The sequence below is a fragment of the Pithys albifrons genome, chromosome 5, assembly GCF_047495875.1.
Source record: "Pithys albifrons albifrons isolate INPA30051 chromosome 5, PitAlb_v1, whole genome shotgun sequence".
Taxonomy (NCBI): domain Eukaryota; kingdom Metazoa; phylum Chordata; class Aves; order Passeriformes; family Thamnophilidae; genus Pithys; species Pithys albifrons.
In genome coordinates, this window is record NC_092462.1 from 26,687,198 (window position 1) to 26,710,654 (window position 23,457).

The 23,457-nt window shown below is 37.0% G+C and overlaps 1 protein-coding gene across 1 annotated transcript in view; it reads right to left on the reverse strand.

Moving 5' to 3' along the window:
* The window catches only part of COL25A1 (collagen type XXV alpha 1 chain), a 322,294-nt gene that overhangs the window by 53,065 nt on the left and 245,772 nt on the right, over positions 1-23,457 (reverse strand). Inside the window, exons 14-19 of the mRNA XM_071555983.1 lie at positions 21,718-21,762; positions 11,643-11,696; positions 10,100-10,126; positions 7,766-7,810; positions 3,257-3,289; positions 3,060-3,095 (exon numbers count right to left, since the gene is read on the reverse strand). Of these exons, the coding sequence (XP_071412084.1) occupies positions 3,060-3,095; positions 3,257-3,289; positions 7,766-7,810; positions 10,100-10,126; positions 11,643-11,696; positions 21,718-21,762 (240 nt within the window). The remainder of the gene's footprint in view (positions 1-3,059; positions 3,096-3,256; positions 3,290-7,765; positions 7,811-10,099; positions 10,127-11,642; positions 11,697-21,717; positions 21,763-23,457) is intronic.

Consider the following 23,457-nt stretch of genomic DNA (forward strand, 5'->3'; position numbering starts at 1 on the left):
AATAACATGTGAAGAAATCATTATTTTAAAGGTTGGAGATTTTATTTTAATACAGAGATGGATTTTAACCAGTACCTTGGATCTAAATATTCCCTGAACTTGCTGGAAGCTCATGTCTGAACTCTGCAGCTAAGTTTTACCTTTATAATGAGTTGAACTATATCCCAGATTTTGTATGCTACTGAGCCTTATAGAAATCCAGATTTCAACTCTGTGGTTTGGACTGATTCATACAGATTGTGCTATTAAAGTACTTTACATGTCTGTGTACACACAGGGTTACATATTCCTACATTCACAGATACACTTGTGTACATACATAAATAAACACACATACACATAATATAGATGTTCATCAAACTACAGTACCCAAAGACACTTCTTTATGGCAGTATTCTTAAATAGACTTGAAATGCTCAAAAGAAAACTACATTTTGCCACAAACTGAAACACACAATTGAGGAGCTGAGAATCCCTTTACCAAATGGAGTGATTTTTAAGGGGTATAGAAGGATCTGATACCATTTTTTTTAGTTTCTCCAAAATGCTAAGTGTTCAAATTGCCTAAAAGCACAGGAAAGATTGCAGTCTCAAAATACTAACTATAAAATCAGATGGAAGAATAGAGGCTAGGGTGCCATTTTCAATATACACTTAGTTTTTGGTTTGCTGACTAACACTTTCTAAAGCAGAAAATGGGTTATCACTCTTGCAAAAGAATAATCCTTTAAAATGCTGCCACTGCACTTACAAAAAGTTAACTCCAAACCCCTACTCTCTTTCAGTTTCTTGCCTGAGTAGCCATACATATGACATTACTAGCATGAACTTTTCTCATCTCGTTGTGGAAGCACTGTATTTCACTTCTAAGCACAGCATTTGAATATTTGTAATTGGCAATATAATAGTATTGCTGCAGTATGTCACTGTTTGGTCTTGGGACAAAGGTATTCCCCACAGACTCACACATAACAAGCAGAAAGGATCCAGCAAAGCCAGTTCAGAGTCACATTAATCTAAAATAATTAACGTGTCCCTCAAAGATACATTAAACAATGTGAAACACAATTAAATAAATCACTATTTCTTAATTACAATTGGTATTGTAGATGAACGCATAATATTTTCTTTTCTGGACCCTTCCTAATATCTGAGTATGATTTATGAGAAGAATGATTTTTAAAGAAACCAAGGCTGTATACTAACTCTTTCATCATGCTCAGCTAGGCATGGCAGGTCATTCTATCAGCTCTGCACACAATATGGCACACAACAGCTTTGTCAGACTGTTGAAATACTGTCACGTTTCATTTCATGTAAATAATATTCAGGTGGGCAGCTCAATGTATATCTGTCCTTAGAAGATGAATAAGGAACAACTAAAAGGAGAGGAATAAGGAAAATACAAGGAAGAAAAGATACAAGAAGGAAATAGGAATGGGACACAGAAGAAGGAAAAGTATTGAGATGATGTAGACAGCAGACACATTCCTCTAGTTGGAAAAAGAACTCCTTGCAATCTCTGGTGAGGTGACAAGTCCCTGCTAAGCAAGGGTGCAGAGCAGCTAATGTGGGGCACCTGCCTGAAGGAGGCACACTGGATGAGCACAGTATAAAAGCTGCTGGTTTGGACTGGGACACAAACATGGTATACTGGAAGTTGATGATGTGAATGGAAAGAACACACCAAGACTGCCCTGCTGTGTTCCAGCAGCTGAGATAATAGAAAGTCTGAACTGCCTACCTTTCACTCATCCATGCTGCGTAAATGAGATCAAACCTGAGTGCCTGGGGACTGAGATCCATGAGGCTGCTGACAAATCACTGCTAGTTTTGCTTCCATGGCAGCCACCTAATGACAGCACGAATCTCCACAGGCTCTTAAGTGCATTTTCTGGTTTATTACCCAAGCAAAGCATACAATGCAGAATGCACACACTGAATGACTCTGCAGATTAGAGAGCTTTAAACAACTTTGATTACCTTTCCTAATTAAAACTGTATTTTACTAAAGAACTGCATTTGCAACCATAACAGTCTTTGTTTAGTATCTTATAATTGATGACAGTTATAATTTCTCAAAGACACTTAATTTCTTATTTATCTCTTTGTATGTGGTTAGAGTTTTGCTTGAGTATTAGAAAATGGGTGTATTGCCATTCATCATACAGAATTTCAGCTCTTGATTGTCTGTCTGGAATACCTGCTAGTTCAGCTGGCAGATGGACTCTGCTCCACTCTGGTAGAAGTGGCTAGTTCAATCTTGTAAGAGGCAAGAATTGTGCCAATGACTCCTGAGGGAAACCAAGTATTACAATGCAAAAGGCTGGTTATCTCATTGTCTCTGCTCTCCCTGCATGACCTGCCTCCTACTCTCATGAAAAGGAGCTGAATGCACAGCAGTCAGATGACCTCGTGTGGCACAGAGTCGTAACTCCTGCAGGACCTTTACTTGCAGGAGCAATCCTAGCCACAAAGCACCCAGGGGCATTTCTTCCCCTGGCAGGAAGAACAGAGCAATATTACCTGGTCTAGGTCCTTCCAAACATATTACGTTCCTCTGACAGTTTGATTCCCCTTACACATAGATATGAAAGGGACTCTAGTCAATACTTATTTTCTTCCCCTAACAGGTACATGTGAAAAAGATTCTAGTCAATACTTACTTTCTTCCTAATGAGATGTAATAATGTACCATATTCTGAAGGTTAATAGTCAGTCAAACATGCAGGGTTAGCTTGTGATCACTGAAAGAACAGAGCCACCTTTGTTAGTCTCACCAGCTGCTACTGCATAAGCTCTCAATGCAAGAAGTGTGCTGTGGCTAGAAGTAAAAGTGGGTTAGTCTAACATTGCTTTAAATGTTAATTAGTATCATCATTCATGTGCTTGTTTGAATTACAAAATGAACATATATGAAATGTATACAGGCCTTGGGCTGCTAAATTGTACTGCCTTGGGCTCACCCTAGTACAGGTAAGTGCCACTGGTAACATTGATGTAATATCATTTATCATAAATCCAACTGAAAAGGAAAACTGAACAATTCCAACTAATACCTTTTGTCCAGGCCGTCCAGATTCACCAGGTTCACCCTAAAAGGAAACAGATGAAATATGAGATCTGAAAAATTAATTAAAAACAGAGATGTGGCAAACCATAATATTAATGATACTCAAAATGCCTGTGACACTATAAAGTAACACAGACCAACCACCCCTCTTCTACCCGCACAACTACTTTAAAACTACATTACCTTAATTCCTGCAGCAGAAGAACCAGGGTCACCCTGATACAAAATCCACAAGAAATAATCACACTTGTTACATATACAGTTTTCCAGGAAACACATAAAACAAATCACGCAAAACTACTGCAACATTAGATGGCAAAATACCTATATAGCAAGATTGCCTGTTCTCTGTGCTGCTACATAGGAATTTAACTAATTAATTCAATCAATGTAATTCAGAAAAGGAATAGTATTGTTGTCAAGACCATGCAGAGAGATTTAGTTTCACTCACCCAGAGTGTAACAGTTAACCTCAAATTTCACAACTAATAATGTAGATGTAATAATTGCACATTTTGTATAAATGTACTTCATAAAGCCAGAAGATGGGAAATACTTTGACATCTCTAAATTGCTGATCTACATTAAAAATAATTTAATGCTATTTGCAAAGGATATGACTGAGCATTTTGACCTAACTCTGCAGTTGGCAAGTGTCAGGTCTCAAATGCCAAAATTTTTTGTGGTAGTGAAGACTTGCTTTGAAAAAAAACCAAACCCAGTGATTTATGGGTTTGTCTCCATCAGGACAGGTCACAGTTCTATTTCCTCAGCACTTCAGCATATTAAACTGATAGATCAATGCAGTGATGTGTTGTACCTTACAGGATGGGTGAGCTATGGTAATTTATATATTCAGGAAAGATCTCTGTTCTGAGGAGGCATCTAGAATTCAAAAAGATTTGCCTGTGTTTCACTGAGTTGACTGGATTTGATAGGCAGTGACATGTACAGGGCAGAAGATCAGCTGGGTTGACAGGGTTTGATAAGCAGTGATATATACAAGGGCAGAGGATCAATGAATGACCTGGTCAAGGAAGATTTAACTTACAGTTCTGTCAATTTTTTTTCAGGATCCTTAAAATTCTTGTACACTCAATTAGCTGATTTTTTTTCTTAAACAACATGCCGAAGAAAAAAGTAAAAAAACCTACTAGTTTGCTAGTCAAACTATACACTGTTGAAGAAGGCTAGATCGCTTATATTTGAAAAATTATTTCATTACACATTATTCAAAATAAATTTACATCATTCATGGGAAGTAAGAAGTTGCTACATGGCAGCAATTTCAAGCTCCCCAAACAGCCTGCTGGTGATTTACCTAGGTAGAACAGAAGCCAGTACTGTAATCTACTTTGAAGACGTATAAGCAGAGTATAAATGCCTAATATTCTTTGTGCTAAAATTCAAATAGGGATACGCACTCTTGATGTTTCAGTGAAGCTGCAGGAAGCATTATGTGAATGCCATAACTTTAAAAGTGGTTTGGGTATGAGGTCTCTGGTATTATCTTAAAAAATTAAATTTTATCCGTTTACATGCTTCCTGCCCTTTAAAGAATAAGAATACACAGTTACTGCAGCTTGCTCTTGTGAAAGAAAACACAAAAATCAGTATTATGAAGGGTTGATACATACATGGAAACCTGAGCTTCCTCATTTTGATATACATGCATGAGTGGTACTGCTAATACCCCTTTACAAGCATGTACAACTGAAAGCCTTGAGGACTTTTTATAGCTATAAAGTGGTAAAGCAACTGGTAAGACACATTAACCAGTTAAAGATTTTAAAGGGTAATGATGGATGTGGAGAAAGTAACACATAAAATATTGATAATCCACCTTCATGCAGGAATAAAAATTAGTATTAGATTAAAGAAAAAATTATGGTACAGCATGTTCTCAATTCACTGATGAGTCAAACAGCTTGAAAATGAAGAAAACTTAGCAGGTGAACACGTACAAAGAAGGAATATACTTGGTAGTTTCCAGGGACTGAGGCTACAGTGGAAGCTTAGAACCAGGAACTTCAACTTGGCATTAACACTATCTTCAAAGCTGGTCAATTCAACAACGACATTTTAATTCTAAAGTCTCAGGTAAAGAAGTAAGCACTCCAGTCCACATTTTTGAGAGTCACTAGGTACAGCTGTTCAGAACACTACATTAATTGCTCAAACAGAAACCTACTTCTAAACCAAACCTGAAACTCCTGTCACCTGGAATCTCTGTCACCATATGACTAAAATTTAGCATTTATCTCACAGAAACATTACTGAAGCCTTTAAAGAAATGTTTTTAACATGTATGAACTACGGATTTAATCTCTTAAGCATATGCAGTGTTATAATCTAATGCAATTTCTCTGCATTTATTTACATAAAATGAATGGCTTCTTTACTGAGCAGGAAGGGTCTGTACTTGTATGTGGTTGAACACCTGAGAACTGAGTGGATACTAGACTCATCTCATTTCTGAATACATCCAGCAGCTCTCTTACAAACACACTGTATAAAGAGCCTTATTAAGTCTCATAATACAGAAAAAAATACAAATAAAAAAAAAGGAAAAAAGTCAAGTGTAGTTCATGAGCATGTCAATTTAATGTGTCTGAAATAGTCATCCTGATTTCCTCCAACACTTAAATTATTAGCAGTTGCTGGGAAAATTCATGCTGGAATTACATAGAATGATCATAGAGCAAAAACTTCCCCTATGCTGAAGAAAAGGAAAGAATACAAACCCTGTTGAGTAGCTCAAGTGTAATGTAGTGACACCAAGTTTAATGCTTGCTCCTAAATTATCTGTCAAAACCCAGCCTCCTAAGCTCTCTAGAAAGTGCAGTTTGCATAGCTATCTATCAGAAAATTTAAGCTGCCGCTCTCTTGTAAGAACTGCATTTTATTTTTTTTGTGTGGCAGACTGTCTTATAGGCAGGGAAAAGGGATGAAATGTAACGAAAGTCAACGAAGTCAGTTCTGCTAAGTCTTGCAAAACTTAATACAGAGGATTCTAACCTTGTTATGGTTAAAGCAGTGCACTCTAAACAAACAGAATATATTCCCATGTCACCACCCCTCCTCTGAAACTAGTATGAAATGTAGAAGAGATGGAAGACCTCTGCATTATGAAGCTGAACAGGTTTATTGAAATTTCTTCAGATACACCAATCTAAGAAGTCTCTTGATGACCTATACTTCTCTCAAGTTGACCCCAGCTAGACTACCAAACTGTTGAAAGCTCACACAGAAATATTTAAAACTTTATACTTGTGCAGAAACAGGGTTATGTGCACACTACCGATCACAGTGCAGCATGGATATTCTAATGGATACAAGTTCACTCTCACAGTTGATAAAGTAGAAAAGCAACAAGTGAAGCTGCACCAGCCTTCCCAGAGAGATTATAAACTTCCCATTTACTTGTTGCAGAACTATCTTAACAACAATCTCATACTTGCTAACAGGTTATATTCTTAAATCACATAAAAGTAGATCAAGATTATTTTACTGGCATATACTGTGTAAGTAACTAAATAAGGTTCTTAAGACTTTCATCTGAGTTAATAAGCATGACTGCAGATAAAGCATTATTTAAATTAACTCCTTGAGAATTAAAGAGCTTGACTATTCTTAAATCTAATGTCTATTTTTAATTGCTGATTTTAGAATATGCCCCATAGAATCCTCATGCTCTTCAAAGTATAGCTTTACTGTATCCTAGTGATAGGTCCTGAGGGATTTGCATGCATTCCTAACCAGCTTGATAAACCCATCATAAGATTCTTTTTGCACTGAACTGATGTAAGGTCGTTAAGCTTTATATATGCGAGGGTAAAAGAAAAAAATCTATGCTTCTGTCAAAGTGCATTCACTAAAATAAATGTTTTTAGAAGTATAAGAGTTCAAAATGATGGCCATAAGAGATCAATATGTCTGACCCTTCCTCGCATGCAACACAGGCTTTACCCTGACTACTAAAGACTGTGACTTGTGTACGTAAATCACAGTGAAAACCCACGTCTTTTTTTTTCCTTTTGCAGTGAGTGATACAACATGAGCCTCACATTAAATGAAACTAAGGAAAATAAAAATTTTGACAAAGTCTATACTTTCGTGATTTCTATAACAACTCGGTACTTTGCAACAATGACCCAGTAAGGAATAAAGCGAGGTTATTGTTGATGTCACTTGGAATACAGATTCAAAGTGGTTTTTATCTTCACCTCTTGATTGTCCAGTTGCCAATTTTTAAGGGAAATTACCTATTACGATACCATAATTTTTGTCCCATATTGGTTTGGTTCCTCTCTTTGAGGGAAACAAAGGGGAAACGTTAAAGGATGTATCAGAAATGGCTATAACTCAACAGACCTAGTTCCAGCTCAGAAATTGTGACCAAAGCTTCTGTATGATGCAAATTTCAGCAAGGAGGAGTGCTAGTTAGAAACATGCTGATGAATTCTGTACTAAAGCTACTGCTGTATGAAGTCAGAAATCTTATGCTTAGTTGAATAGAATATGGGCAATTTTTCTGCTGTTCATAAAAATTAACTCGGTCAAATCACTCATCTTTTAAAAAACAGTTTAAAATGCATTTATCTTTTGATCAAATTATTATTTTCATTAGCTTGTTATATTGTAAGCATGCCCAATGCACACATTTTCTTCTCTGCTAATTAAGTAGTGTACCTTTTCTCCCGTGTCACCCTTCAGTCCATTTGCTCCAGCAACCCCCTATAATTAAAATACATATTATATTTTAGTGATTTTATGTGAGCACACAGCATGCAGAGAAGAGTCAGCATTCCAACATGACTAGCACACTCATTTTGTTAATCAGGTAGTCAGTCTGTCTGTGACACTGTCAGAAAGTGGCTATGTCTTATACAGACTTCACTGTAACTGTGATCCCCTTTACAAAGCTGAAAAAAGCCCCCACAAACTATCAACTTTCTAAGTTCACTGTGGTTTAGCAATGAAGGAATGATTTAATGATGATTCAGCATTTTAATCTATCAATACTTTTTTCCCCAACACAGACATTCACCTAAATGTATTTAATAAGATTCAGATGACAGTTACACAGTTCCAGTACATTTTATTAGGATTCTCAAGTAATTTATGGCATATACTCTCTGAGTCTAAAGTCATTCTTGATTGATTCACAAACTAAAAAAATTGACTGAATGTTGGTCCTCCAAGGAGCTATCAAAATGACTGTTATCTGTTCACAAATTCTATCCATTGTTTATTGTTTAAAAAGTGATGTTCAGGTAACACTTCTCCATGGATGAATAGACATTCTCTACTTTAAAAACCCCCAACTTTTTAAAGAAAAATTTCCAAAGATTTATCCATAAAAAGACCCAATTTCCATTTATAGTCATATAGCCATATAATAAGTCCAGACTACACAAAACAGTCTTTAGTATATGTCAAACTACAGGCCAAAAACTTCTGTACGATATCAGGTTCATGTAAAGTGAGAGAAATATTTAAAATGCCAAAAATATTGATAAATATTGAGTATAAGTAGGCTAAAAATCCATTCCTGGTCTTGTTCAGATAACCAGTAGTAGTATTCAAATAGCAGTATTTATTCAGCACCCGTCATGTTGTTTCAAAAATCTTAATGTGAAATTTCATTAAGAAGGACTTAGAGAGCAATTTGTGTATCAGAGTCACTGACACAATGGGAGCTAGCTAACAATCTAGCAGCACTTTAATTTAGGGCTTGATGAAACAGAACAGTAACTGTTAGGAATGTCATCCCAAGTTCATTTGACATGGTAAAGCACATTGAGGGCATTTGTAATGACACTTCTCAGGAAAAGACAAAGGGTAAATGGAAAAATAAAATGATTTTAAGTATCAGAAATTCAGTATATGTCAAAGTTCATTGTTATTCCTTTTGTGTCTGAAAACAAACACCGGATTACTTAAGTATTCAAAAAATTAATTTTAACACAAGAAATTATTTCACAAAAAAGATTCCCAGTTTCATACTTCCACATGTGGTGTATGGACTTTCAAGACTTCCCTGGATTATTTTTATGATATGCTTTTCAAAATGTGGAATGAACTGGATTTGCAGGCACCTGGAAATGAAATTCAATTGTAGCTGCAAAGACATGGATAACGATTTCTCAAGAGCAAATTGCACCTCAATAGAAGTACCTTACTTTTTCAAAACACGTCTTAGTGTGCTTGCAGAAGATGAGGCGCTGTACAGATTCCTACTCAGAATAAGGCTTGTGCCTTATTCTCAATCTGTCCCTGTGTACAGATGCAGAAGCTCGACTCTAACTCAGTGTGTACTTGGCTGCTACTACTGGCCACTCTCCCTGAAAGAGCAAAATTATACTCCTGTTTTACAGTGTGGAGCTTGTTCCACCCTCTTGTCTTAGTCTGACTATGGACATCAGAGAAGTAATTCCTTGCCAACTCCCTGCAAGTCAGGGCATCATCAGTGAACCCTTTGTGCTGCTGGTACCTCTCCAGACAGTGCATGGCATAAGATCACCGGGGCAGCTTTCCTTGCTCTTACTTAAACTGATCTCCAAATACAAACGGAGAATTCCACTTTTAGTATGTGGAGAATTGGTTACACAGATAGCATTTAGAGCCTATGTAGCTATCACTCTGTTCCTTATTAATTTTATTCCACACAGGTGTAAGAGCATCAGAATCAAGGTTTGAGAAATCTATGTATCTCTAATTTATTCAGACAGGCCCATCTTTTTCTGAGACTAACCATAGCTAGGATTAGTTGCGTGGCTGCTCAGCTGTGCAGTCTTTAACACATGAGCACTGCTCTCTGCGGCTAATCCCACTGCAGCAATCGCAGATCAATAGCTTCCACTGGTAGGTATTGTCTGACACTCGGAAAGGCTTCTCAATGACACTCAAGTTCTAAGTCCAAGCCATGCTTTTTTCTTTTTAAACTTGGACTCAGTGCACTGGCAATTCTCCAAGCAGTTATGCAAAACAGAACCACCACAATGGAAGTGGAACATGTCTCACCTTTTCTCCTCTTTCTCCAGGGTCACCCTGATGAAAATAATTGGAGCAAAGAAGTCATTAGTTACTATCTCAAGCAAAACTCAAAAATGTTAGTATTAATGTCATTAGTAAGTCGATTATTAACAATTATGCCACTACTGATGACAATGGCTCGGATGATAAAATCCAACAAGAAGTCTCCAATAAACAATAAAATATGCAAATGTAATAGACCTTGATAGACAATACAATTTCAATATAATTTTAAAAGTTAAAGATTATCGATACTTCTCTCCCTCCCCTTTTATCCTAAATTAAACATTGACAAACAGGCATATGCCTTTGAGACATGGCCTACAAGGACAATGGTTCTGTGTTTTGGGAAAGAACAAGGGAAAACCTCAAATGATTCTGTTAATGGCTCAGAAGGTTCCAAAAGAGAGAGAGAGAGAAAATTCCTCAAGTGTTTTGAATTAATTCCTAATTGTTTCAGAGTAAAGACCCTTCAGTGCTCCTTACATTCTCTGTAACAATCTCTATACAAAAAACATGGCTTATAGGCACAATTTTTTCAAAATTAAAACATGCTTGAGAAACTGCAAATGCACTTTTGCACAGCAGCCTGATCCTGACAACTCATCTCTGCATTTCTGGCTCAATGCTGCACTCTGGCTCCTATTTGCCCCTTCTGATGGCTGCCAGTCGCTAGGCAACTCAGAGACTACAGTGGGAATACGAATTAAGGATCAACTGCCATGATTTGGCTTCTGTATAGAAATTTAGAAAAGGTCATGCTCCCAAATGGTTTGTTTTCATTCCTGATGGACAAGAAGGCAGTCAGTAAATGTAAAGAGGCTGCCCTGCATGTCTGTCAGCAGCAGCATGATGCACAGAATCAGCTGAGGAGCACATGTGCGCCAAAGACACACACTCGCAGCTGACGGGAGTATAATTTAGCATTACCCATTCCAAGAAGCCCATAAATCCCATCACCTTGGACATGTCGAGCTTTCTTTTAAATGAAGTTATCATAAACTTTATGTTTTATTTCTCTAGTTCAATATTAAAACAGCAGAACAAATTATATAACAAATAAGTGCAAAGAGTCATTCTGATGTAACAGATACAGGCTGAGACATGTTCCTAATGAGGTTTGTTGCTAACTTTCGTAATAGCAGGATCAGTCCTCATGACTTAACCCTGACATTTGTCAAAGAATCAACCACAGCAGTTCTTGAAAAGAAGCCCGAAACACATTGTAAGGGGCATAAACAAAGCCTTTCTGAAAAGGTCCCCAAATTCCCAAACACTTGCAGGCATACTGCATTCACTTGGCAGTGAATGTGTATGTGTCAGTGCCACTGACTGGAATTAAACATGCACAGCAGAAGAATATGCTTCTTTATGGTGAAATGTGTAAAGCCTCTTACAGTACTGATCACTGGAGAGAGCAGATCATTAAAAGCCACTCAGAAAATAAACCCAAGTTGGAAAGCATGACTGTCATCTATATATGCACTCACATACTCTGTGTTTCTGTTTTTAATGCGTTTTCAACACCAACCTTAAGCCCTGCTGCTCCCTTCTCTCCTGCTATACCAGGCAAACCAGGTTCACCCTAAAGGCAAAGAAAACAAAAGATAAGGTTAAGAAAGACATGATGAAATATATGAATACTCTCATATTGCGTAAGTAATGACAAGCAAAATTTAAAAATACTCTGCCAACATGTACTCTACAGCTGGGCACTAAAATGCCTTATTTCATCACTTAGATTAGATTAACTCTAACCTATATAAGACAAGAAATAATTCTACTGAAGGTGATAGAGACACACAGATGTCAAACTAAATCAAAAAGAAAACTGTGATTCCTGATTTTGAAAATCTTGCTAATTAACCTTAATAGCAAGACTGCCAATGGTTTCCTCTTCTCTACAACTTAGAAATACTGCAAGAAAAGCTTATTTTAAATGATTTTGACATTTATGCTTCTGGTCTCATATGGAAAGCAGATAATGAAATAATCTGAGAAGCGTCCATTTCAAAAATGGAAGAATTTGGAAGAACAGAGAGATTTTTAATTTTTTTAATATACCTTGCTTGTTTATTTTTGATATTTTTATACGACTAGCTGAAAAACAGTTTTAAAAATTTAAAAACATTCAGCATTACATCAATGTTCCAAATTTGGGGGATGTTTAATGAATAATATATTATTCTTCTACAGTTCTAAGTCACTCAACAAATAACAATTATTTTCAATCTTTTTTCCCTCCCTCAAATTTAAAAACAAAAAAACAACCAACCAAAAAAAAAAAAAGAAAAAGCAAACAAGAAAAACCAAAACACTAAAAGACATTTCTTAGTGTTTGTACCCTGTATTTATGGGCAAAACACTATTTACTTTAGATAAAATGATAACACAATGGTTAGATGTTATTGTAAAACAACTAGGGCTTATGGTCAATTATGTGAAATCCTCTGCAGATGTATGTCTCAGTTTCACAAGAAATACCTCTCTTCTTTGGTAACCCTCACATACACAACTGCATCACACTTCTGGCATGGCAAAGCACATTAAAATAACAGCCAAAATCAGCTCTCAGAAAGCCTGCAATTAGGTTCTTCTATAAACCCTTTGCTATGTAAATGTACAAAAATGTGAAAAAGTTAAATACAGTAATACAACACAAATTAGAAACAGTAGTTTATACCAGAAATTCAGTGAACAATGTTCATGTAGTATTCAAAACCAGTACACATGATGAACTACTTCTCTACTCGAAAGTTACAGAGGAGTTGAGATAAAGGCTTTTTCAAATGCAGTAACATGTATTTTCTAATCCTCCATAGAAGCTTTCTGTTAAGCAAGGACTTAATTCTTTCTTACTTCCACAGTCAGATTTTAATCACAGATACATAAACTCTGATTTTCCATGAAAGCAAGTTCAATTGTATCATTAATTACATTCTAATTTCATGAAGAGCTGCTTCAAAACAGAAACCAAAACCATTGATGTACTAGCAAAACTTTAGTGAGGTATTTTCCAAGCCAGAGAAAAAATGTTAGGTACCATTAAGCTCACAGGGAATTCAATAGCCATTTGTGTCAGCCCTTTTTCAAGGCCCCTTTGTACTACAGTAGCTGTAAGGCTGATAAAGTGGCACAGGCATTTGATATATGAGTGGTGAGGCTCTGAAGCTGTTGGAGATTAGATGTAAGTGTCCTAAAGGATTGACCTAAAACGCTCTTGAAGAAAGCTGCCAGTTGACAAAATGAAGCAGAAGGGACCAATGAATACACACTTATTTCTCCTCATACCCACACCCCAAACAAGTTTGTTTCTGTCCCCTTTCATTTTCAAACAGCTGCTGTTGGCTGATGCTTTCAGGGGCTTAAATCTCTAATCAAAGGGTTGAAGTTCCAAGCCTGCCCTTTCCTCCCAGGTTTACTTATTAGTGCTATGAATTCAGAGAGCTACTACTGTGACAAAATGGAGACTGCAAAACTAGAACAAAACAATTATTTTCTTTGGAAAAAAAGTGGAAACTTCAGGCTGTCATCTAGTCACAGTAAATCCCTATTCATACCAACAGTCTCATTTCTGACATATATGCAATTTTCCTATGCTCAACACTACGTTTCTTGCACTGGAAGTACTAGTCAGAGGCATAAGAACTGCAGAAATTAGCTCTGGGAAAGAGAAAGATTGAAGGCAAACCTAGAAGGACAGCACAGAAACGACCTTGTGGCTTTATGCTTTTCAAGTGATTATCATTCTGTTTCTAATGTTCAGATGAATAGGGACTAAAATAATTTTCAGTCATTCCTACAATATTCCTTTCTGTACTTTAGAACTCTATTTTCTTGTCCCTCCAAGGAATTAGGGAGTAACAGTGTGAAGTAAAAATGTACAGCCCATAAGCTACTCTACATCCTAGCCCTGGTGAACCTTCCCAGTTCATGGCAAAACTAGCTTTGTGCCAGGGAGCATCCCTTTTTCACACAGCATGTTTTGTAGGCATGGCAGTCTGGCTTTATGTGTAGATACACTTACAATTCCATTAAACTGTAACATAAAAAAACCCTAACAAACAAGAACACCAAACTACAAAAAACTCCATCAACAACAATACAACAAAAAAAAACCCCAAAAAAACAAAAAAAAAACCCCAAAGCAAAAACAACAAATAAAGAAAAAACAAGAGTAAAACCTTGAGAGAAGATATTCCAAAGGTAGTTATGAAGCATAACAGCAGTTAACTTTTGAAGGTGAGTAGATTGATTGCTCTTCCCTCACTACACATTAGGACATTGTGTTATGTGTTGGTCGCAAAACATGATTTTGATACTTGGCACAAACATATTGGCATTAAATTGGCACTGATGTATTTCTGTTAGGAAGTATAGTCAATTACTTCCTTTCCATATAGTTACTTTTATTTATTTATTTGTTTGTTTGTTTGTTTGTTACTGAAAACCTATATTAAAACCAGAATGCAAAATGTTGTATGAGTAAAACTGGAGTGTAAAATGCTGTATGAGTATGCTTCAGCCCCACAGGTTAATGTTTTGAAGATGAACAAAAAGCATAGCTGACCTTTAAAAGGCTGAAGACAATTACACTGCTGTTCAAGGAGTGATGAATGCAAGAGAAAACTAGACATTCAACAATGTCATCTGATGCAATAATTGGTATCAGACTTCTTTTCAACTGGATAAAATGAAGGAAACGATAAAACTAGATCCTTAATGTCACATTTTTACAATCACCAGGCCATGGGTAATGTCTTTCCTGTTGCCTATTGTAGTCTCTTTTTAAAAGCACTGACAGCAAAGGTGTTAGGCTGCAGAAACAATTGTCATCACCTAGCTTTCAAATCAAGGCAGCAAATTTTTTTTTTCATGGAATAACAGAATGGTTGAGGTTAGAATGAACCTCTGGAGATCATCCAATCCAACTCTTCCTGCTCAAGCAGGGTCACCTAGAGCTGCATGCCCAGGATCACATCCAGATGGCTTTTAAATACCTCCAGGCTCTACAGACTCTCCAGGCAACCTGTGTCAGTGCTCAGTCATGCACACAGTAAAAAAACTGAGACATACTGCAGTCCCTTGCTCACCTTTGAGGCCCTTCCTTCATTAGATTCTATCCAGTATGTCCCTCTCTTATACGGAGGAGTCCACACCTGCACACAGTATTCCTAGCGTGGCCTCAACAGTGGGGTTTTTTCCCATTTAAAGAGTAACTTTGTCTATAGTACGTCTGATCTTAGCTCATAGCTTGCCTTTCTCCAGTCATGAACTCCTGAGAAATTATCACTCGGGGACAGAATGACTGCAATCATGTTTTAAAACTTTCTAGTGCCTACAAAATATAACCCATTATCACAATCAAAGATTTAGTGAGGGCTAAACTGCACCCTCACACAAGAAAAAAATGCAAGACCCAGAGAAACTGAGTGAAGCCACCCTCAGAGCATCCCCTTGAAACTTTTCCCTGACATGGATGGAACGTGGGGAAGATGTTACAGGAAGGTGTGAAATATCTCAGTACTCAATTTAAAGGAATTATTATTAGCCCTTTCTGCCCTTCTGCTTTCTTATTCTCAGCTAGACCATACCGCAGAGGCTGTCCTGTGCAATGAACATCACGTCCTACTACCATGATACAGCATAATAGAAATAAAATTCTCTGTGCTGGCACTAAGATGGGCTATGATTTCCAAATATCACCTCAGCAATGTGTGGCTTAAGTGATACCATGATTGAAAGAAAAATAACTTAGTGGGATGTTGTGGTACCAGCACCATCTTACCTGAATGTATTGTCTATCAAGGTTTTGCTGTACCAAAGTAGTAACACAACTAGCTGATGCACAAATGTCATGCTCCAAACTCAGAAACATGCAAATATTGCAGTAAAAATACTGTTCAGGTAACCTTTAACTTCTGTTACATATAAAGTTATTTTCGCTTGCCTTTGTGCAACTTGATCAATGCCAAAAGAAGAGTTTTGTTTTCACTACATGACCCACTTCACAATAGACTATAAAACATTAGAAAATGCTAGAATAACTCCCTTTACCCAAATTTCATGCAAAAGCTATGCAGTCCTAGAAGGTAGTTTTCTAGCCTCCCGTCTACTGTACAAAAAGACATTGCCACTGGGACATTTACAGACACCGAAATGCCCAGTTATTCACCACCAGCATCCATTTTTTTTCAGCTACAATGTGCTGAATTCATAAATGGTCTCAGACTAGTGGAAATAAAAGTTTCCAGCTACTGTTCTACTGTTCATTCACTTACCCAAATCAGCTTAACTCAGCAGGCATGTAAATATTGCAGTAATTTATTTGATGACAACATCCACAGAAGCATGCCTGCAGACACAGTAGGACTGTTCTGCTGTTGTTCATATGCTACAGAGAAATTGCAGGGTGCCCATCAGAGGAATAATGATGGTGCATTTTCAAAAAGGTATGTTATAATGCTTGTTTACTGTCAATAACAGGGAAGTCTTTAACGTGTTTCAGGAGCAAACCTGTGGATGGGGAGCTGCCACTGACAGTTCCACACGTTAACCCCAAATACCCTGACAGGAGGATAGGCACTTTGATTCCTCAAAAATAGCAGCAGTCTAATGAAGTAAGTTACTGTCACTACTGCAGTGAATTAGAAAGGTAACTGTTTCATCAGCAAACTGCAATGTCAAGGCATGACTGAATGAGTATATAGAGGATCACCACTAACTATTCAAAACATTCTGATAATTTCTAGAAATGGCTTCAACAAAATGCTCTCAGTCTCAGAAGCATTTAGCTTTTTCTTCCAATTGGTATCAATTGGCAAGAGAAACATAATACTAACATCCAAGAATATACTCAACCCAGCCATTCAATTCACAACTTTCAAATAATTCAAAGAAAACACAGAGAGATATTCCTTTGGACAGCACACCAGACACTCTTAAGACTTTCTGACACTCTTGAGCCTATAGTAACTGAATACCTGTATTAACACTGATGGACTGTCTCTGTCTTTTCCTGTATTTGGGTGAAGAAAAACCTTCAGCACCCTGCTCAATAAATAGGTGCAGTAGTTTGCTCAGATACTCTTGTAGTAGGGGCCATCTTAATGCTTACACTGAAGTGAATTTGAATTTCATGAATACTCAAACGGGTAGAGCACTGCTTGGGCTCCGCTGGTAATGTGAGAAAAATCTGTCAATATGAGCTCATAAAATCTGCTTCAGAACAGTTCTGAAAATGTATCACCCACTAGAGTCTGTATCAAAGGAGTCAAGGCAGTTGAAAACATGCTTCTCCCTACTGGAGTGCTTTGTGCCCTGAAGGCATATACCTTCATATCCAGAATTAACGAGTTTAAAATAACGTGCCTGGAGGCCCCAACTTCTCTTGTTGGTAACAGAAAAACAGCCTGGAGGCTGCTGTTCTGAAATAGGTTTTGTTTTGGTGAGATACATAACTCTGTCTACACCAGCTGGTTGATATCCACCTCACCCTGAAAAGAAAGCCTGTCAGTATTGCTATATTTTTCAGTCATTAAAATGTAATCAATTTAAGGATAAGGAAACACAAGAGGCCCCAAACGTAATGCAGTTTAATTTTACTCTAAAACACATAGACGAGGACAGAGGGTAAAAAAGCGGTTTCTCAGACATATTACTATGATTTCCACTTCAAACCAGGGTTGAATTACCTCCTTTCAACTTGCTTTTTGCTCCCCTCCAAAGGAAATTGAAATTGTTTGTTTAAGGACTGGAAATCTCTCCTGGCCCACTCACCAGCTGAAATTAAGTAGAAAAGCTCTTCAACAAGACTCAGCTGGCCTGCAAACTTGTCTGAGAATTTGTGAACTACATTTATGACGTTTCCTTCCTTTATTTGAAAAAATGTTAGTACATGTATACCCTGTCTCATTTCTCTAAAGAAATGTGATATTGCTACCTTCAAAATATGTTCCCTACATGGTACTGTACACAGTAATAGGGAAATACGTGTAAATTAGAGTAGTAAAAAACATGAAGAAAGCAGTAGGAAATGTACACACCCAGACTCTGAATCTACTGATAAGAAGGAAAATTCTTCTGAGGTTTATGAAATTGCTATTGTCAATCTACTGAAAGAATTTGAAATTAAGAGATCTATCCTGACCACACATTCTGTTCTCAATACACCTTTACAAAAACTCCACCAAAATATCAAGTATTATGTAAGAAAAAGCAATCTATGGCAGTACACAGGGAGAAGTTTAGGCACTCCAGACAAACTCCTATTTTTAACAAATAGAGTCAGTTGCACAGATTCCAGAAACTTGGTTCCTTCAGGCCAAATGCAATCCTGAGTTAAGGAACCTCCACCTTTTCCCTTGTATTGCTGCTACAGTCTCTGAGAGTCCTTATCAAATCAGTACCACTTAGCAAATACCAGAATATATATTCTATACTTACACAGCTAAACTTTCCAGGAAGGCCTTTGTGACTATTTCAACATAATTAATGTAGGGATCTGATACCACTACATCACTGCAACCTCCTATCTCTATGCAGGATTAATGTTTTTCCATACTATTTGAGTGCCTGAGAACCTCTTGCCAGGGAGTGAGAAAGGGAAGTTTATCTACCATAACATCTTGCTAGAAAGCAACCTGCTAAAGTGGATTGCACACCAGTTTACAAAGGAAAGGCAGCAGACAGAAAGACTTTCCGTGCCACTTCAGAAGGTTTTGGTCCATCCTGGGAACAATACTCTCTCTAGATGCAGGTATTATTAGGCAGCTCCTTTCCAGTCACTGTTCTTGACAAGGTAAGTTGGCTACCGTTTCCCAAATGTAGGAACAAATAAAGACTGTAAATGCCCTTGCAAGACCACCTGTAATGTTTCACTGAGGCTGGCCTAAAAGGTAAAAATTTGGAAGTTTTTATGGCAATGGTTTTACTACTTTGAATACAAGAAAAATCTACTAGTTAATAGTCCTGCAAAAACATGTGAGTAAACATGTGGGTTGTGTAAAATTACACTTACTCTAATATCTAGAGATTGTCTAAGAGAAGGATTCATATGTTAAGGGATTATAAAATTGTTCTGAATGCACTCAGAACTTATGATCTCATTCCCATACCTATTGGTCAGACTTGTCAGTTGTCTCCCATAATCCACTATTTCAATTAAAGAGGAGGTGAAAGGAAAGGAAAAGAAAATTACAGAGACATGGAGAAGATGGAGGTGACCTAACTGTATTGCTCACCTGCTTAAGGAGAAAGCAAAGCTAATTGACTGCTGGTACTCATTGGCTGAAAAGTATTTCATTGTCCAGATGAGACAAGCATTCACATACTTAATTTTAAGCATGCGCTTAACACTCACTGCCTTTTAAACTAAGAAAAATACTAACTTGGAAGTTGGTGCATTGCACATGCTGCTGTTTGACAAAACAAGCTCATTGATTAAAAGGCAACCAAGACAGTAAGGCTTTTGTAAAGTCTTTTAACTACGTAACTTCTAAAAAGGGAATGACTTGCATCATACATTCAAGTTGAATTCAACTATTCTGCAAATCAGCATGAATCTGTATGAGTAAAGCCAGGAGTGCCAGCAGCTGGCTCATAGCACAGCCCAGCTCTTAAAATTACTACTCTGGTCTTCCTTCAACAATATCTTCTGTGTTACACTGCACTGAGAATCTGTTTTTTTCATAGAAATTGGAAGAATGGACCTTTTGGTAGCAAAATATTAACACATGAGTACTAGACTGCATTATACTTTCTAACTTTGGACAAACATTGCTTCAGTTTAACTTTATTTCTACCACTATTTCCAAGATAACAGAATTTTTAAACTTATTTATTAAAAGAGATAGTAACATTCAACTTTTCATCTGCTTAGTATTATAGGAAAATAACACATTTTATGTACATAAGGAAGTGCTTTCTAGTCAGTATCAACCAGCCGTTGAGAAATCAAACTGAAAAATGTAACAGCAATTATTTGTATCTGTATGGCTTTTGTTTTATTTTAGTCTTTTTTTTATTTCTTAAAGGTTAAAAGTGAAATAGTCCAGCTACACTAAGAACATGCTGATATCGTTAATGAAGTGATAATAATTTTAAAATGTCTTCAAAGTTTAAGATATTGTGAATGTTGAAGTAAATCAAATAACATAAATGCATAAACTGAACATGTTAGGAGTTGTTTTTAAAGCACAATTTCAGCATTTAAAGATGTCTTGCATCTTCCCATAATGTGAAATAGTATATTTCTTTTCTTGCCCTGAAACATGACTGCAAATAAGTCTACATGGTCTCTAAAAACAGCCATGCAACAGCCTTGCCATACAGCTTGCAAAAATTCCATGTCTCCCAAAATGACACGTTAATTGCACATTTGACATATTCCTCAACATCCAATTTTTGTGTTCATCTGAGTAAAGATTTCTGGCTGGAGTTTGTGTGATTACTATTAAAAATAAAGCTCTTGAATCATCAGTTCTGTTCTATTCCATGTGGTTTGCAACTTCACCCTACCCAGTCTTCTTGCATCTTGTGGCACACCCAAATTAAATCATGCTACAAAGTGCATCTTCACTGCCTTTTCACTCAGACTTTGGCCCAGCAACAGCACCTGAGTTGGTAAGCACTGCCCACCACTCATGTTGCAACTGAATACAGCTATAAAATATGAAGGAAAAAATCTGAGGTCTCTATGCAAATTTCTTTCATATTATTTCAAACATCTTAGCACTTTTATTCCTAGAGCTTTGGTGAGGGTGGCAGAAGAGATGATTATCTAATATGATTCTTATACGAGACCATCTATTGCTGCTTAAATCTGTTGAACACATGTATCATGCATTTTACTATTGGCATCCCTGGCCATTGCTTTTGAACTTCACTAGGAGTACTTGTGCTTGTGAGAACAACAGATGGATAACACAGTTTACAGTCAGGGAGGGATATTATTTAAACTTCATCACCCAGATTTGTCAAGAAACCTTAGCAATGCTGTGAAAACAGTCCTGCTGCTTTACTGTGACCTCTCCTTATGGAGGCTCTTCTGCTATGAGTTTACTTGGTGATGGCACTAAGACATGACAGTGACTTGCCTGAGTTATCATTTCCTCCCAGTTATGTTCAAGAACATTTCTGTTTGATTCATTTCTCTGCATTGCTGTCCCCAAAGTTCAATTTCACATTATTCTCCACCTGTGTTTTCAGTTTAATTCTCTATTTATAGGTTGAATTAGCAACATATTGGCACTGTAAAAATACCCAATATCAGCATAAGTGTTTACATTGTGAGACTGAGTTAACCAAAAGTAAAAAAGCCTCAGTTTGCAAAAATTCTGTGTAAAGAAACACAATGCATTTCTTTCCAGAACCCATCATCAAATCTATACATCAAACTTTCAGCTTTATTAATTACATTTGCTGCCTGTTCAGGTAAAACGAGAAAAAATTATTTCAGAGCACAAACCAAATTGTATAGACTTCTATGAACCTAATTTGAAACCAAAGCTCTGGATGCAAGGTTGCATATTGCCCACGTGAACAAGCCCAAAATTGCTTTAATCCACTACGTAAATAATGGTAGTGCTGACAGTCAGAGAACTCACCACTTGTCCATCTCTCCCTGGAACACCAGGCACTCCAACAGAACCCTGGAGGGAAACAGACACCAGTGCTTAGCAAATTAAACATCACTTAATACAGTACTTAGAAATAATGGTGAGTTTTTCAAAAAACAATTTTTATCCAAGCTGAGCTCTCTTTTCAGTTGAGATTTTTTACTAATTAGACACATTCTCAGGTTGTACACTTCAATGACTCTGTGGCATCTTCCAGAAACAAACTTCAAGCTGATGGTTGCTTTGTAATATTGCGGATAGTTGACATGAAATGTAAGAATTAAAGTGCAACCCCACTTAATGCTCTCAATAAATTTTGAGACCGATCCCATGCAATTGAACATAGCACCTGAACATAACTATTAATGCTTCTAGGGGGACATTTGAAGCTCAATAACTGGTAGCACCAATCTATTCTAAGGCTTTTAAGAGAAAATCTGCACTGATTAAGTCTGACAGTGCAAATTACAGATATACTTTTAAACTGCATTAAGTATTACTGAGATCAAAATTTCCAAGTCAGCACAGGCCAAACAGAAGGAGCAAAGAAGAAAAACAAAATATTAACACTGACTTAAAACATTGGAGGGATCTTGTTTACTCACACTATATGTTCCTGTGTGATGGACAGTTCTTTTGAAGGACCTTCTCTGACTTGTTACTGAATGTCAGTGAAAACATGACACACAAGGAAAGCAGGAAAACTGCATATGCTTACACAGCACTCTCCTCTTTTCATATTAAAATGGTGCTGCTCAGCAAGGAAACTGGAAGAGCTGTGCATGGCACTTCCCCCTCTATTCATACTGGTTAGAGGTTTCACTAGAAATGGTTTAGTCAAAGGGCACCAACACCCAAAGGGAATGCATCGAAAATGGATACACGTTTGTCAATGAATAGACTTGGGGAATCCTATGAAACAAGAAAAGGATCTCAGAAAACCTCCAAGAGCTAGTAACAGAACTTTAAATCAGTGAGAAATAATACACTGCATCTCAGTATATTTCCATGACCAAGAATGCCCTCCCCTTCCTCCCAAAGCCCTCCACTTGGGCATTCTTGTTGTCTCCTCTTGCTGGATGCATAATCATGACTTATAGGCAGGGTAAAGGAGTCCTAGTGAACATTTTTACATCTTTGTATAATTTTCCAGGAAACTAGAAGGCAAAGCTCAGGAGAGCATTAAACTATCAGCTTCAATAAACTATCCTATTTCTAACAGTTCCTCCTCTCAGTGACAGCTGATGATTCTTCTTATGAAACACATGGTGTAAATAAAGGTGCTTCTACCAGATGAAGCAGAAGTTTATCAGATATTCAAAAGCTCATCAGCACACGGGTTTTGCTGATGCTATTCATGCAAAATAGCCCCCTCACAGAGTCTTAGGGTATAATTTTATAATGTCAACTTAGACATCAGTACAGCTTTAAAACGCCATATTCCTGCATTGCCAAACATGAAAGGTAGCTCTTTTCTTCACCCTCTAAACTCTGAAAACTCACAGCTGCCAAAATTCCACCAATTTGTATGCTTTGGGATTACATTTTTACATATCACAGGCTTTTCTTTCCTTTGTTAAAAAAGTTTCATTTTAGCAAACTTATACTCTAAGAACATTATCTCAGAAGAAGAAAAAGAGACATCCTTCTCACATCAATACTACTTATTCCTTTCCTCTTCTTCTCTTTTATATAAATTAAGCCTGTTTTATTAAATATCTTTCATAC